Below are 13838 nucleotides of genomic sequence, written 5' to 3' on the forward strand. Positions count from 1 at the left end.
CTCATTTCTATAATATAATACATTTATGCGAATAATTTTTCAGAACTAATCATAAATATATTTATACAGAAAATTAATTCTTATCACGAGTTTGCATTGGAATTAGTTACTGTATTTTTAGTATTTGAATGCACTGGCAACACTAGATAGCAAATATTCTCCACTCTTAATTAAAACGACGGGAAGTATTAAATACTTGGAAGAGCTAGAAATTTGAGTATTTGCCAAGTGGATGCACTTCTCATACTATTCTGATTTATTTCGCTGCACGACATTTAACATTCAAATATTTATTTGAACAGGCATCCTTGAAGTAAGATTCTCCAAGCTGAAATTTATTGTTAAGGAATAAATTAAATGTTTTCGTTGCTCTTTATGCAAAACTCAATAGTAAATTACATTTAACAAGAAATCTGTGTATTCATACGATTTTCTTAAAACGTTTTTCGTGATTTGTAATTTAAATGTTCATTTTTATTTTCATACTTTCAAAAATACACAAATTTAATTTAGTTCAGCACTGCACTGAATTCAAGTATACCAGAAATTGACGGTCATTTCGCTTTTTTTGTGAATAGCGAAAAAAAAGTTTCATTAAAATTTATTGATGGGATTCTATTAAAATGGTTTTTTTTTGTAATATTGTAGAGATAAAAATAACTTTTTTTCAAGATCAATTTGATTTCAGGATTTATTTAAAATATTTACAACACTACAAGATTACAAGCTAATATCGTAAAAATACGTTTTCCTATTCCGAAAATATTTAAATTCATAAATTGTATTGGCTTAATTTGGTAATTTTTAAGCTTTTTCAAAATGTTTCGCTGTATTTGAGGGACGTTAAAACAAGACCTGGTTAGCAGGGTGCATTCAATGTAAAGTGCGCTCCGTATTAGCGTTTAGCCTCACCTGGCGGTGTGGTCTTGTGTGGGGAGGCCTAGGCCCGAGTCTTCGCTGGGCGACCTTCCGTCCGCAGGGGGCGCGGCGGCTGCGCCCTCCAAGTCGCTACCCTCCTGAGGTCGCCAAAACAATTTCACAACATCATTCCACCCCCAAATTATGTGCGTTGGGAACGAGCATACAGGAAAGCGCTTTATGACGATTAATTCGTAGGTATCTATTGCGTGGCGGGTTAAGGTATGAATCTAGGTATATGTAGAATGTATAGGCATAATAGATAATTACCTACTAATTGTACACATACAGAATTGTAGTCAATGCGATATGTGTCTCTTAAAGATACCACGAGCCGACTTACGAAAAAAAAACTGTTTTAGGTGTAATAATATGAATAAGACTAACACTTTCTAATACAAAATATTTTTTCAAAAGATTAACTTTACAGACATTACATATTCTAAAATGATTTTTACATACAAAAAAGACTTCTTTTATTTCAGATTCTCTTATGTTTTTGAACATGCTTTTTAAAAATTAATTCCTTAATAATGTTAGTAAAAATAGATTAAAAAATATTAAATTAACAATACATTTCATGTAAGCAAAATAAGTTATTAAATAGAAAGTTTAAGGGAAATATAGTTTAAATCTCAAAAAACTATCTTTATCAACATTTCTATATATTTCTATATTTACATTAAAAAAATTAACTAATTTCTATTTAATATTATGAAAAAACGTTAAGTTTGAAAATACTCGCAACACTACAATTAAAATTTATGGCTTGTCTAAAATGTTTTCTTTTTATATATTCAAGAAATTTTATGCTAAAAGACTTCCATATTTAAAACATGTAAAAAGTCTTTTAAGCTTAATAAAAATCTTGGACAACTTTCTCTCAGAAAAATAAAATATTACGAAAAATGATTACTTACATTATTATCTACTTTTTCTACAATATAAAATTGATATTATGACTATAATTCTTAGATATTGTGTAAAGACTACAAAGAGGACTGGAAAAGAGATATAAATATTAGAAAAAATGGATCAAATTACTTCTGAAATATAACATGCTTAGAGTGATCGATGGCTTCAGATGTGCGTCAAGCAATATGAGTAAAGAGTTTCAGGAAAACTCCCAATTGTTTTCTATACACGCTCCAATATACAATAATGTATGTCACCAATGTGTGACGTCTATACTGATAAATAGACTTATTACTTTCTGTAACCCCACAGTAAAAGATAAAAAACAAACCTTTTTTAGGTGACAAGGTCTTCTGCTTAATAAGCTTATCGACTTAATTTGAATAAACGATTTACTTCAAGCGATTTAAAAAAAATGTTGGTTTCATAAAACAAAGATTTTTGAATATAATTTAATATTTACATGTTTATTCCAAGAATAATTTTGTTAATCAACATCAAAAAACTTTATTGAAATAATAAATAAAATTACTATATGGGTATTTAGAGTCGAAGACAGGTTAACGAACCCAACCCAAACAATTCATCGATATGTATGTTAATCCCTACTTATTCTCACCATTCTCGATATTAACATGTTATTACATTTGCATACATAGTGTGGTAATTATTATATATGGAAGTCCCTTCATTAAGCACCGAATTAAATTTGTAGTTGAGGTTATACTATAAAATTTGTTTACTTTTTACAGAATTACTATACTAATGCCGAAAAAATTATAAAACGACTTAATTCATTGGCATATTTAAAATCGCAAACGAATAAAAATATCAACAGGTTTATACAAAAGTATTTTTTGATATTTCAAATGTATTCACTTATAGACTAATGTTACTTACAACTGTTTTGTATAAAAATGACTTACATATTTTCGCAAACATTTCATACAATCATAAAAAAATTTATTATCTACAATATATCAACCGTTTAGCTCAAATCAATTTATTTTTTTAATCCGAAGTATACATCATCTGCCTTCTTATTGTGGTAGTAAGCGCGTATGGCTACCTTTCTGGAAGTTCAAAGTTTAATTGCCAGGATATTCAAAATGACTTAACAGTGATTTTTCAACAAAAAATCATCAAAAAATATCACCTTCGACTGGTACCTGAAGCGCAGGACTAGCTTTTTCTTAATAACGATCAATATGACACTGTGTCGATATGATACATTAAGTGCTGTTTAAATTAAATCATAAGAAGAATATATAATACATTTTCCAGAGTAAACTCTGACAAATTAAATTAATGCTTATCAACTCAGTTCAACAACGTTGCATTTTCTTATTTTGTATTTATGTACATACCATAGAAGGCAGAAAATTATTGTCTAAATGTTTAAAGTTAGAGAATAAAATATTTAGTTTCTAGGTGTACACCAGACATTTTCAATACTTAAATTATACTTAATGCCTGTGGTTAATTTCTTATCAATTTAGTACAGCCTGATATATATTTATATATATATATATATATATATATATATATATATATATATATATATATATATATATATATATATATATATATATATATATATATATATATATATATATATATATATATATATATATATATATATATATATATATATATATATATATATATATATATATATATATACAAACGGTTTTATCGCTGATTAAAGTACATATGACAATAAAACGTTTGAGTCATACTAAACATAATGAATCTTGTAAGTGGCACTTTTTACACAAACGACAAATATGGTATATTGTTCAGAGAACACCATAAGCTATATCTAAGCTTAACTCGTTTAACTTTCCTGCAAAGCTTCTAATTATAGATACACATTTTGACGTAGACATGTATTTTATACATTTTTGATGTTGTATTGTATTATGTATATTCAATAAATAAGCGATGCGGGGTATTGTATCAAAGCTAAAATATTTTTTTAAATCAAGACGAAAGGTATATTACTCAAATAAGTAAAAATTTTCAATAAGATTGTAAAATTTATCATGTAATGGAAAAAGCAGTGAAAAAACCGTAAGTGCTTATTTATTTTAAATACTTTAAACGTGGATTTATCGAAATGCAGTACAATTGTGGAAAAACAAAATAATCAAAAATAAATTAATAAAATGGAAAAAAAATACAGCGGAAAGGGAAATAAATCGAGTGACCTTACATCGGAAATACGCGTTTACAGTGACGTAACAAAATTGATTAACGTGTTTCGAATCGGGTTTCGTCAGGTCGTTTTGTCATTTGCACCCATTCTGTTACGCCACGAGTTTCGGTGTTAGGCAAATTGTGATAAGCGGAACTTACCGGCGCTTGCAGATCATGCATTGTTGATGACATCATCATGGGGTGATGATGATGATGATGGTGGTGATTGTTCTCCATGACCCCTTTTCTCTGTAGCCGTGTAAGGCGGGTGAGGAATTAAAAAGTAAAGCGCATTCAAATCAATCGGCTTATCGTCCTACTGCAGTTCGTAAAACAGTAATCCCTCTTATCCGTAGAATTCTATCTTAGAGCTCTACCATGGTGTCGCGGATAACAAAATTGCAGAAAATACAATGTAAGAAAATACGATACTAAAATCAATACGAAAATAATGCTAGTTTTAAATGGAGATTTTCTTATATTCTCAATATTATTAATATTTAAAGCATTTACTTTGTGGCTAATCATTTTATCTTTTATATTTTTTTACAAAAATGTTAGTAATATTATTATATAACCACTCACCGAGATTTCTTTTGATTGTACTTTAACTAACATACCTAGTGGGTGTCAGACCTCGGCTCTTAGTGCATGTTTGTTCTGCAACCCCTAGTGCATGTTGGTCCCAGGGTCGACCAAAATTGTATGTGATCAACATTTTGTATTGTTGTAAGTGTGTGAATAGTGCTATGGGGGTGACGGGTAATATTGATTGCATGCTGTTGTAGTGATTGTCCTGACGAAGACCGGTACGTCTCGAAACCGGTAGGTAAAAAATCTCTGGTGGTTCTATACTAATATTATTAACATTTTTGTTAAAAAATTTACTTTCTTAATTTGATTTGCTCAATTTACTTTCAAAACATTTTACAAAATTTAAAAGGTAATATGAGACTTTGAAAACATCTTATGTCGTTTAAACGAGGTGTTCGTCTTTAACACTTTTATTCTGCTACATGGATAGAAAAAATAAATCATAATCATTATTTTATTTGTAATGTCATTTAAAAAATACGGATAATCTAAATCGCGGATTAGAATTCGACGGATAATGAGGAATTACTGTAAAATCTAAATTTATGAGCGGTTATTTTAAAGTAGGTACTCTATTTAAGACAAAGCCTGATTTCCACGTGATAGTGTCAGTGTAGTAAATTAAAATCGATATATTATTATGAAATTGCAAAATATCGTAATGATTTATATTGATTATTTATATAAAATTTTATACAAAAGGATAGGAAGGTTGGTTGGTTACGTGCTTTCAAAGTCACTTTAAAATTTTAAACAAATCGAATATTTATACCCAAGGGAATGAAATAAAGTCCCCTTTATTTCAGTCGAATTCTTTGACCTTTGCTTCCTTACTCCACTAAATCACGGAAACCGCAGATATCAGGCTTTTAAGAGTTAGAAATATAATAATATTATAATATAAACGAAGCAAGAAGATATTCGACTCCACGTTATTCAGTTAGTGTTTGTTCGAAACACGTGCAATAAAGGAAGGTAAAATTTTAGTCTAAAATTACAGTATAACTATTATATTTGTTTTAAACGTAGTTAGAAGCATCAAGTTACTGCTGGAAAATGTTAATTTGAATGTTAAATTGTTAGCGTAACATGCGAATAAGCTGATAAAATTTGAAAGTTTGTAATAAAGCGAAGATTTGAAAAATATTTACAATTTCAAAACAACTTTTAATGTAAGTTATTTTGAAATTTAAAAGCACTTATAATTTTACATTAAACTTATTAAACCTCAAATATTAAATAAGTCAAAAAAGATTTTTTGTATTCAATTGTATTTCTTGAGGAGATTTTTTTAACAAATCAAGTAAAACATGATTTATGATTCTACTATTTAGTATTTTTGGTGAAAGCTGTCTCGGTTTTGAAGGAAATTTAAAAAAATGTTATCTTGTTCTTAAATTTTGTATTTAATAATAATAAAAAATACTATTAGCTTAATTTCAGTCAATTTAATGAAAATACAAAATTACAAATTGAAAAAATATTTATTTTTAACTTGCAAAACTGAAATGCTGGATATATCATTTGAGTGATTTATTGAAATATATTTCGGTAGGAGTAGAATCATAAATCAGATTTTCTCGGAGTTTTCAAAAGGGTGTAAGTAAAAAAGCAATAAAACTTACTCGAACGTGATGGTCCATTGAAAAATCTCTTCTATAAACTAGCTCATCAAATCTGGACCTATCTTCGGGGGCGATTACTTCTCTCAACTCCGTCATAAGGGTGAACTGAACAAAAGAATACATTTGTACGTTTATAACGATTTTAGAATTACGCACAGCAGTTATTACATTACGTTAAAAACTTGTTCACGTAATGTAGACGAGGTACTGGAGGTTATTCATAAGTAAAATTTGCGAACCACATTTTAACAATACATTTTACAGCAAACCCCCCGTTACTACGTTGACATAGGTACCCCTTTATCTTAGGGAATTTTATAAGTGCTCATGTCTTAAATTGTATTTTTGCATTTTAACTAGCGGAAATGACTGTAATGATGTAATGATTCCCAGTGGGGGGGGGGGTGAAAATAAATATTAGTGATTTAACAATGTAATATTTACATAATATTACCCTGGACTAGTTCCTGAAGCGCAAGAGTGATCACCTTGCCTTCATGTAAGTAATGATCAAGATAACACTGCGTCAATTTGATGTAGTGACCTATGCACCATTAGGTGCGGATAAGGGTTATAATAAATATATGCAATGGTTTTGAGTCCCTTTCACGTGTGGATAATAATCCAACAGATTTGGAAGGATGTCTGATTGTGACGTCATCCACCGAGACGTCTGTGAAAGTTTATATGCGACGTCTGACAAATACCGAGTGGTATATAAGTTTTTACCACTGTATACCTCTCATACCTCCTAGGACAGCCTACCTTGTCGGGGGAGTTGAGAAGCTCCAGGAGCACGGTGACGAAGGCCTCCACGGTCATCTGGCGGCCGCTGTACTCGTCCATGTAGTACATGAGGGTGGGGAACTCGCTGTTGGGCAGCAAGGAGCGCGCCTTCTCCTCCACCATCTGCGCGGCGGGGGATCTCCGGGGTGCGCGGCACGAGCCCGACCTGCTCCTGACGGCAACACACATTTCTTTTAATATATACGAAATATATATTTTAATTTATATACATATATCGCTCACTCCTTTCAACAACGCCATTAATCAAAAAACTTGATTTTTCAATAGATCGTTTTTAAAGTTTAAAAATATAATACAATATATTAAAAATAAATATCAAGCCACTTATTGAACTTTTTACTGTACAACAGATCTTTTATAGGTAAAACCTGAATGTTTTTTCTCCATTTGAAAAATATTAAGTTTATTAAAAAAAAAAAATAAACAATACCTTTTCTTCAAAATGCAAAAACAACACTTTTTGCCCTGTAGCGGGTAAAAATTAAGTTTAAAAAATGCCGCTTTTGCTGGGATATAAAACATTTTCTTGGCATTCCAAAAACATGCACAACTGAAAATTGACGAATTTTGATATATGACGTTCTTGAAAGGAGTGAGCGATATATGAAAGTGACATTCAAGAAAGAGACGTTCTGTATGACAGCGATAGTATGAGTGAATGCGAGTAGGAATGAGAAATCGCGTGTCGAAGAGGAACCCTGTCACCTGACTTGGTATGGTTTTAGGTAGAAGGGTATTTTGAAATATATCTGCTTCATATTCTTCTTGGTGTAGGTCTAGTGGCCTGTTTTTAAAGGTTTAGCCTCCTACGATGTCGATTCGCAGCTGTCAATCCATTTCGTTGGAGGTCTGCCCGGGAGTCGTTTACTTTGGAGTTGGCTGTGCAATGCAATGTGAGGGAGTCTGGATGGTTGTAAAACTAAATTAATTATTTAAAATTAGTGTTATTTCTTGTTCTTATCAAAATTTTAATTAAATTAATACAATTGAAAAAATGTACGTTAAATACATACATGGTATCAGAAAACTAATCAGAAGACTTCCATATTCTTCTTCATCTTCGATGAGATATCAAAAAATAATATGAAAAATAACTCCTATAATTGGAGATAATCCAGATTTGTGAACAAGTATTTGGACACACTCAAAATGTCGTAGAAAGCTAATTCACAGATAAAACCACTTTTCCTAAAAAAATGAAATTTTCAGGACTCTTGTTATTGTTTGTTTTTATTTAATAATTATGTGTCTGTATATTGTATTTAACTATTGTAATATTTATGTTACGAGAGAAGATTACGGCACAAAATATTTTCATAAGTATATTATATGAACATTTAGAAAAGAGGTTAATTAATAAAATACCCAATGTTTTTAAAAGTTTTAACAATACCACATGGACAAGTTTGTAATATCTAAAATGACTTAAATCTATTAAAATGATTAAGTAAAAGAAAAGGAATGTTTCAAATATACATTAAGTACGTCAAGAAATATCTTATCACTTCTTTAAACGTCTCTGCCAATTGCTGGTATAATGAGAACTGTCATTAGTGAAAAATGTGATTAAAATATCTCAATCAAGTACCCAGCTACTTCTTTCTTTTCGTTTTATCTCTCGAGCGCCTCGTAGTTTTGCATTGAATTTACATAATAGAAGGGTGAATGACAATTGGATTTACTTAACATTAATTTTCTCTTTTTTTTTTCTTTTTTTTCTTCTTTTTTTATTATTTGGGTTAACTACAGCAACATATGTAAAACAAAACAATTAAAAAATATACATTAAACAAGCCCATTATAGTTAGCCATAGAAACATAAAGATTAGTACAAAATATTTAGTGTAGATCTAGCAAGTGAATAAATGTGTGTGTGTGTGTGTCTGTGTGTGTGTGTGTGTGTGTGTGTGTGTGTGTGTGTGTGTGTGTGTGTGTGTGTGTGTGTGTGTGTGTGTGTGTGTGTGTGTGTGTGTGTGTGTGTGTGTGTGTGTGTGTGTGTGTGTGTGTGTTAATTCTAGTAGGGACATACATACAATGCAGAGAAGCATATTTTCTAAAGATCCTGAGAGGACCATATTCGACTTTTCAACACAGATTTTCCGCAATTGAAAATGTCAACTTAAGTCAAGTAACACATCAAAGTTCAAGTAGCCCAAACGGGCTACTTGAACTTAGATGTGTTACTTGAGCCCAGTACAAAAAATATTTAGATCTGTATTTTGTCTACAATAATGAACGTATCGACATGATTCATTGTTTCCCTGACAGGTTACACTTATTGTCACCTTACGTTCATTATTGTAGACCAAATACAGATTAAAATCTCTTTTTTGTACTGGGCTCAAGTAACACATCAAAGTTCAAGTAGCCCCGTTCTACGGTAGTGACTATTATATTATATTATATTACTGTGTGTTTTATTATATTAAATTATATAAGTTACTATTTTAGTACATTTTTGGAATACGCGATGATTTTTATATTTGTTATTGTTAAACTCTTGTAAATATTTTTGAAGTACAAGTTTACAAAAATTCAGTTTACCCAGGTGGACTCAGTGGCTCCCAGGCGTCGTGGTCGTAGGCCGTACAGGAGTGTGGAACCTTCCCGACATCTCTCACCAGGAGCGACATCCTCTTGTGGAACTTGAGTTGGTTTACCGCCTCGTCGTGCGTCACATCCAGAAACGACTGTCCATTCACTTCTAGAATCTGGTCTCCGATCTATGAAAACAAAAGTAGGCATCGAGAACTAAACGTAGGCATCGGCAACTAAAGTAAGAATGTATTTTTAGACAGGAATCGCGTTTACCTTGCTTATTATGTACAAGGTTTACATATCATTAAGTGGAATTTTGTTTCTTCTTACTAAATTAAGATATTTTTATTTAAATCTGTGTTGGAACAGGAGGGATAATCCAGTGTGGGCCAATCAGGAACTCTGCATTTGTTCATTGCTGGGAGGAAACCACGTAAAACTCCTCAGGAAAAGATGGACTGTTGACTGTCATCAATAGACTTTCCGTTCCTATAAAAGAGGGTTCGGCATTTCGTGTCCTAGCTTGTGTGTTACACGTGTGTAAAGTGAAACTTAAACCTGCCTATGACGGTCGCAAGCCCCGTTAAAGCCCAGACTTCCATATTTTTCTTCATCTATTTTGAGATGTCAAAAAATTATATATTTATATATATATATATATATATGTATATATATATATATATATATATATATATATATATATATATATATATATATATATTTATATATATATACATATGTATATATATATATATATATATATATATATATATATATATATATATATATATATAAATATAAATATATATATATATATATATATATGGTTAAAATGAAGAAATCTTCACACATTACTGATTTGTGGAAATGGTTTTAAAAAATCCATATAAAATAAATAAATCATTGTAAATGTTTACCATCAGGCCAGCTCTGTCAGCCACAGAATCCTTGTCCACTCCCGTGATGAATATCCCGAGATTGTATTCGAGTCCTCCTCTGATCATAAGTCCTAATGATTGTCCTGGTTCTATACACAAGTCCACCTGCAACAAATAATTGAACTCTTGATCAGGTCTCCTTATCACACTACGATTTTTTTTTAGACATAATAAAAAAAGTCAATTTATTGATTGGTTAGTCATGTAAATACAGTATTTTGATTGTATTTATTAAGAACTAACATTTATAGCAAAATGTGTATTGTTTATTTGCAATAATGTTCTTAAAAACCCAAGTATTGCCCATTGAATCGAGAATTGATAAGCAAAAAGAGCAAATAATAAAAGGTTAAAAAAACAAACGTTGAAAAACATAAAAAACATAAAAAAAACGTTCAGGAAGTACAACGTTAAATGATAAAATCCTTTAAAGTAAATGTGATATAAAAAATAAGATACTTTCTTTTAAGAAACCTTTTACGTTACAGGATAAAGTCCCAGGCAAGTTAAACGACAACCCTTTTCAAAGGAGATATTTTAATAATTTTCCGCTTTCCTAAGATGCTGTCACTCGTGAATGAATTCCTTTTAGAAGTATTCAAATTGCGATACTGCATCAAATTGTGAACGAATATACCAAAGGACACTAGATGTATCTCGCGAAATATATAACTTAAGCATCTCAATATAGAATAACTGCATAGTATGTTTTTTTATGTGGCAACACTGACTAGCAGTTAATTCATAAAAATATTTGATTCTTAAAAATATTTTGAGGAGTCAAAAAAATGTTAAGACTCCACATTTTTAATGTATTCAAATGGTTTATCCTAATATAATGAATGCAATGAATATTTTGTATGTAGATTATTAAAAAAAATCTTCAATGACTTTGTAAGGTTTTAAAAAATATATATATATATATCTCAAAACTGATGTAATTTAAATTGTACTTTCTTTTAATCAAAAATATATCCTAAAAAAAAAGTTGTTTTGAAGAAAAGGGAGTTTTTGCACAACAGTCGTATCTACAATATATTGAGGGAAGGGTAAACATCAAAGGAACAGATTAAAATAATTGGATGCTTTTTGGAAGAGAAACTTACATATGAACTGTACATACTGTATAATTTAAGCCATTTATTGAAACTCAGATCAATGGATGATCGAGTCATATTTTCAAAAATGTAGATAAGTAAGTATATGTTTTATTTGAAATTTTTATTTTGTAGTTTTCTATTTACATCTCGTATGTAAAATCCCGTTGGTAAAAAAAATTGATAACATATCTCTATTTTATTTCACTTTATCATCTTTAATTTAATCAACAATTTTAATAATTTATTGTAAATTTAAAAAAAAAAAATCAAATAGTAAGAACCGTTCACTGTATAAAAAATCGTTTCTTTTAAGTCTCAATTATCGACTTAAGGCACACGTGGTTTAGAAGAAACATGCAGCAAAATAAATGGAAAATGAATGATATTGTCAACGCGATTGTCATGGACATTATCAGCCACATTGTGATCGACATTATCAGTAAGATTGTTATCGGCATTGTCAGTGAAATTGTTGTTGGCATTGTCAGTGAAATTTTTATTGGCACTGTCAGTGAAATTGTTATTGGCATTGTCAGTGAAATTGTTATTGGCATTGTCAGTGAAAGTGTTATTGGCATTGTCAGTGAAATTGTTATTGGCATTGTCAGTGAAATTGTTATTGGCATTGTCAGTAAGTGCTCACCCTTCGTATGCTTCTGTCCTTACTGCTGGATCTGGATCCCGGGAGGGTGGGGCGCGGCGGGGGCGGCGGCGGCGGGGCGGCGCGCTGGTACTCCAGCGGGGGCGACACGGGCCTCCCCTGCCGGTCCATCCACGAGCAGGTCTGCCTCTGGGGCCCGAACCCGCAGCTGCCCGAAGGACTTCGCACCGTCATGCTCAGCTGGCGACAGGATTTAAGCATCTGTAAAAGCAAAACATTTATTATTTCTTCTTCTTCTTCTAAACCTTACGCGTACCCAATGGTGTACAAAGCATTGCATGGTATCGACGCAGTGCTATTTTGATCGTCAATTGCACGAAGGCAAGGTGATCAGCAAAGCGCTTCCAGGGTGATTTAAATAAATCTGAAGGTGAAAATCACCCAAATTTATTTTGACCCCCCTGGGAATCGTACCTGGGACCTCTATCACGGTATCCAGATATCCTAACCACTACACTACAGAGACGGACAAAATATTTACTATTTATCAATATTTTCGTTTCTTGTTTAATAAAATAATAAAACCCTTATCCGCACCCAAATGGTGCATAGGGCACTGCGTCATATAACGCAGTGTTATCTTGATCGTTTTTACACATGAAGGAAAGGTGATCAGCCCTTCGCTTCAGGTACCAGTCCAGGGTAATATTGAATAAATATTACAGTGGAAAATCACTTATATTTATTTGAACCCCCCTGGGAATCGAACTCGGGACCTACAGAACGGTAGCCGAGCATGCTGTCCATTACACTACGGAGGCAGACAAAAGTTCTTGTTTACTATTTATTTTTATCTTTTGTCAATAAAAACAAGAGGATTGTATTTAATACCTCTCTCCGTTGGTACCATTCCCCCCCCCATACATCAGGAAATTAATATAATGTTGAAATGGGAAATTAAAGAATGCAAAATTTGTAATTAAGCAAATTCTCGTATCGAAAAAGAATTTGAGTTTTTCGTTTCCCCGTAGATATACGGTATTGGGATATAAGATATAAGATACAAAGGGCAATGAAGAATATATGGGTTCCGAAGTGACGGCTAGGTGGAATTTCCATGAGGCCCAATATCCCCCATTTGTGTCCGAAAATTACATTTCCTTTGAGCTCATGCGGAAGCAATCAAAGGAATGGAATTGGATTTTCAACTGTTCATTTCGGCGAATTTTAATGCAAATGAATGTCTACTCGTGAGAAACTGGCAAACTTTGGATTTTGAATTTATACAACAGAGAATGAATATATTTATACACTGTCAACAACAAGAATTTACAAATTTGTAAAGAGACTATGTTAATTTTATTTGAAATGAATAATTATACAAATAAAATGGTGGAGATTCGCCCGTTATAAATTGGGGTAAAGAAAAAGGTTCGTTGAAAATTACTACTTATTTTTACTTAATAATATACCTATTTGCAAAATTAGTGATATCATTCTTATGAAATTCAATATTTAATGGACCGTTAACTAAACCTCAAGGGAAATAATAAATAAATACACATATAAATAAATACTTAATGTCCCAGAAAATGAAGTGAAA

General features: G+C 31.3%; 1 protein-coding gene across 1 annotated transcript in view; it reads right to left on the reverse strand.

The window, feature by feature from the left end:
* Positions 1 to 275: 275 nt before the first annotated feature.
* Positions 276 to 13838, reverse strand: part of LOC148305763 (whirlin-like) — a 74283-nt gene continuing 60720 nt past the window's right edge. The window contains exons 4-11 of the mRNA XM_088266194.1: positions 12278 to 12496; positions 10514 to 10639; positions 9603 to 9781; positions 7017 to 7209; positions 6252 to 6356; positions 4192 to 4281; positions 913 to 1016; positions 276 to 328 (exon numbers count right to left, since the gene is read on the reverse strand). Coding sequence (XP_088122320.1) covers positions 283 to 328; positions 913 to 1016; positions 4192 to 4281; positions 6252 to 6356; positions 7017 to 7209; positions 9603 to 9781; positions 10514 to 10639; positions 12278 to 12496 — 1062 coding nt within the window. The 3' untranslated portion in view covers positions 276 to 282. The remainder of the gene's footprint in view (positions 329 to 912; positions 1017 to 4191; positions 4282 to 6251; positions 6357 to 7016; positions 7210 to 9602; positions 9782 to 10513; positions 10640 to 12277; positions 12497 to 13838) is intronic.

Source organism: Brachycentrus maculatus, unplaced genomic scaffold, assembly GCF_059751285.1.
Source record: "Brachycentrus maculatus isolate JH-2025_06_01 unplaced genomic scaffold, ASM5975128v1 h1tg000263l, whole genome shotgun sequence".
In the NCBI taxonomy this organism is placed as follows: Eukaryota; Metazoa; Arthropoda; class Insecta; order Trichoptera; family Brachycentridae; genus Brachycentrus; species Brachycentrus maculatus.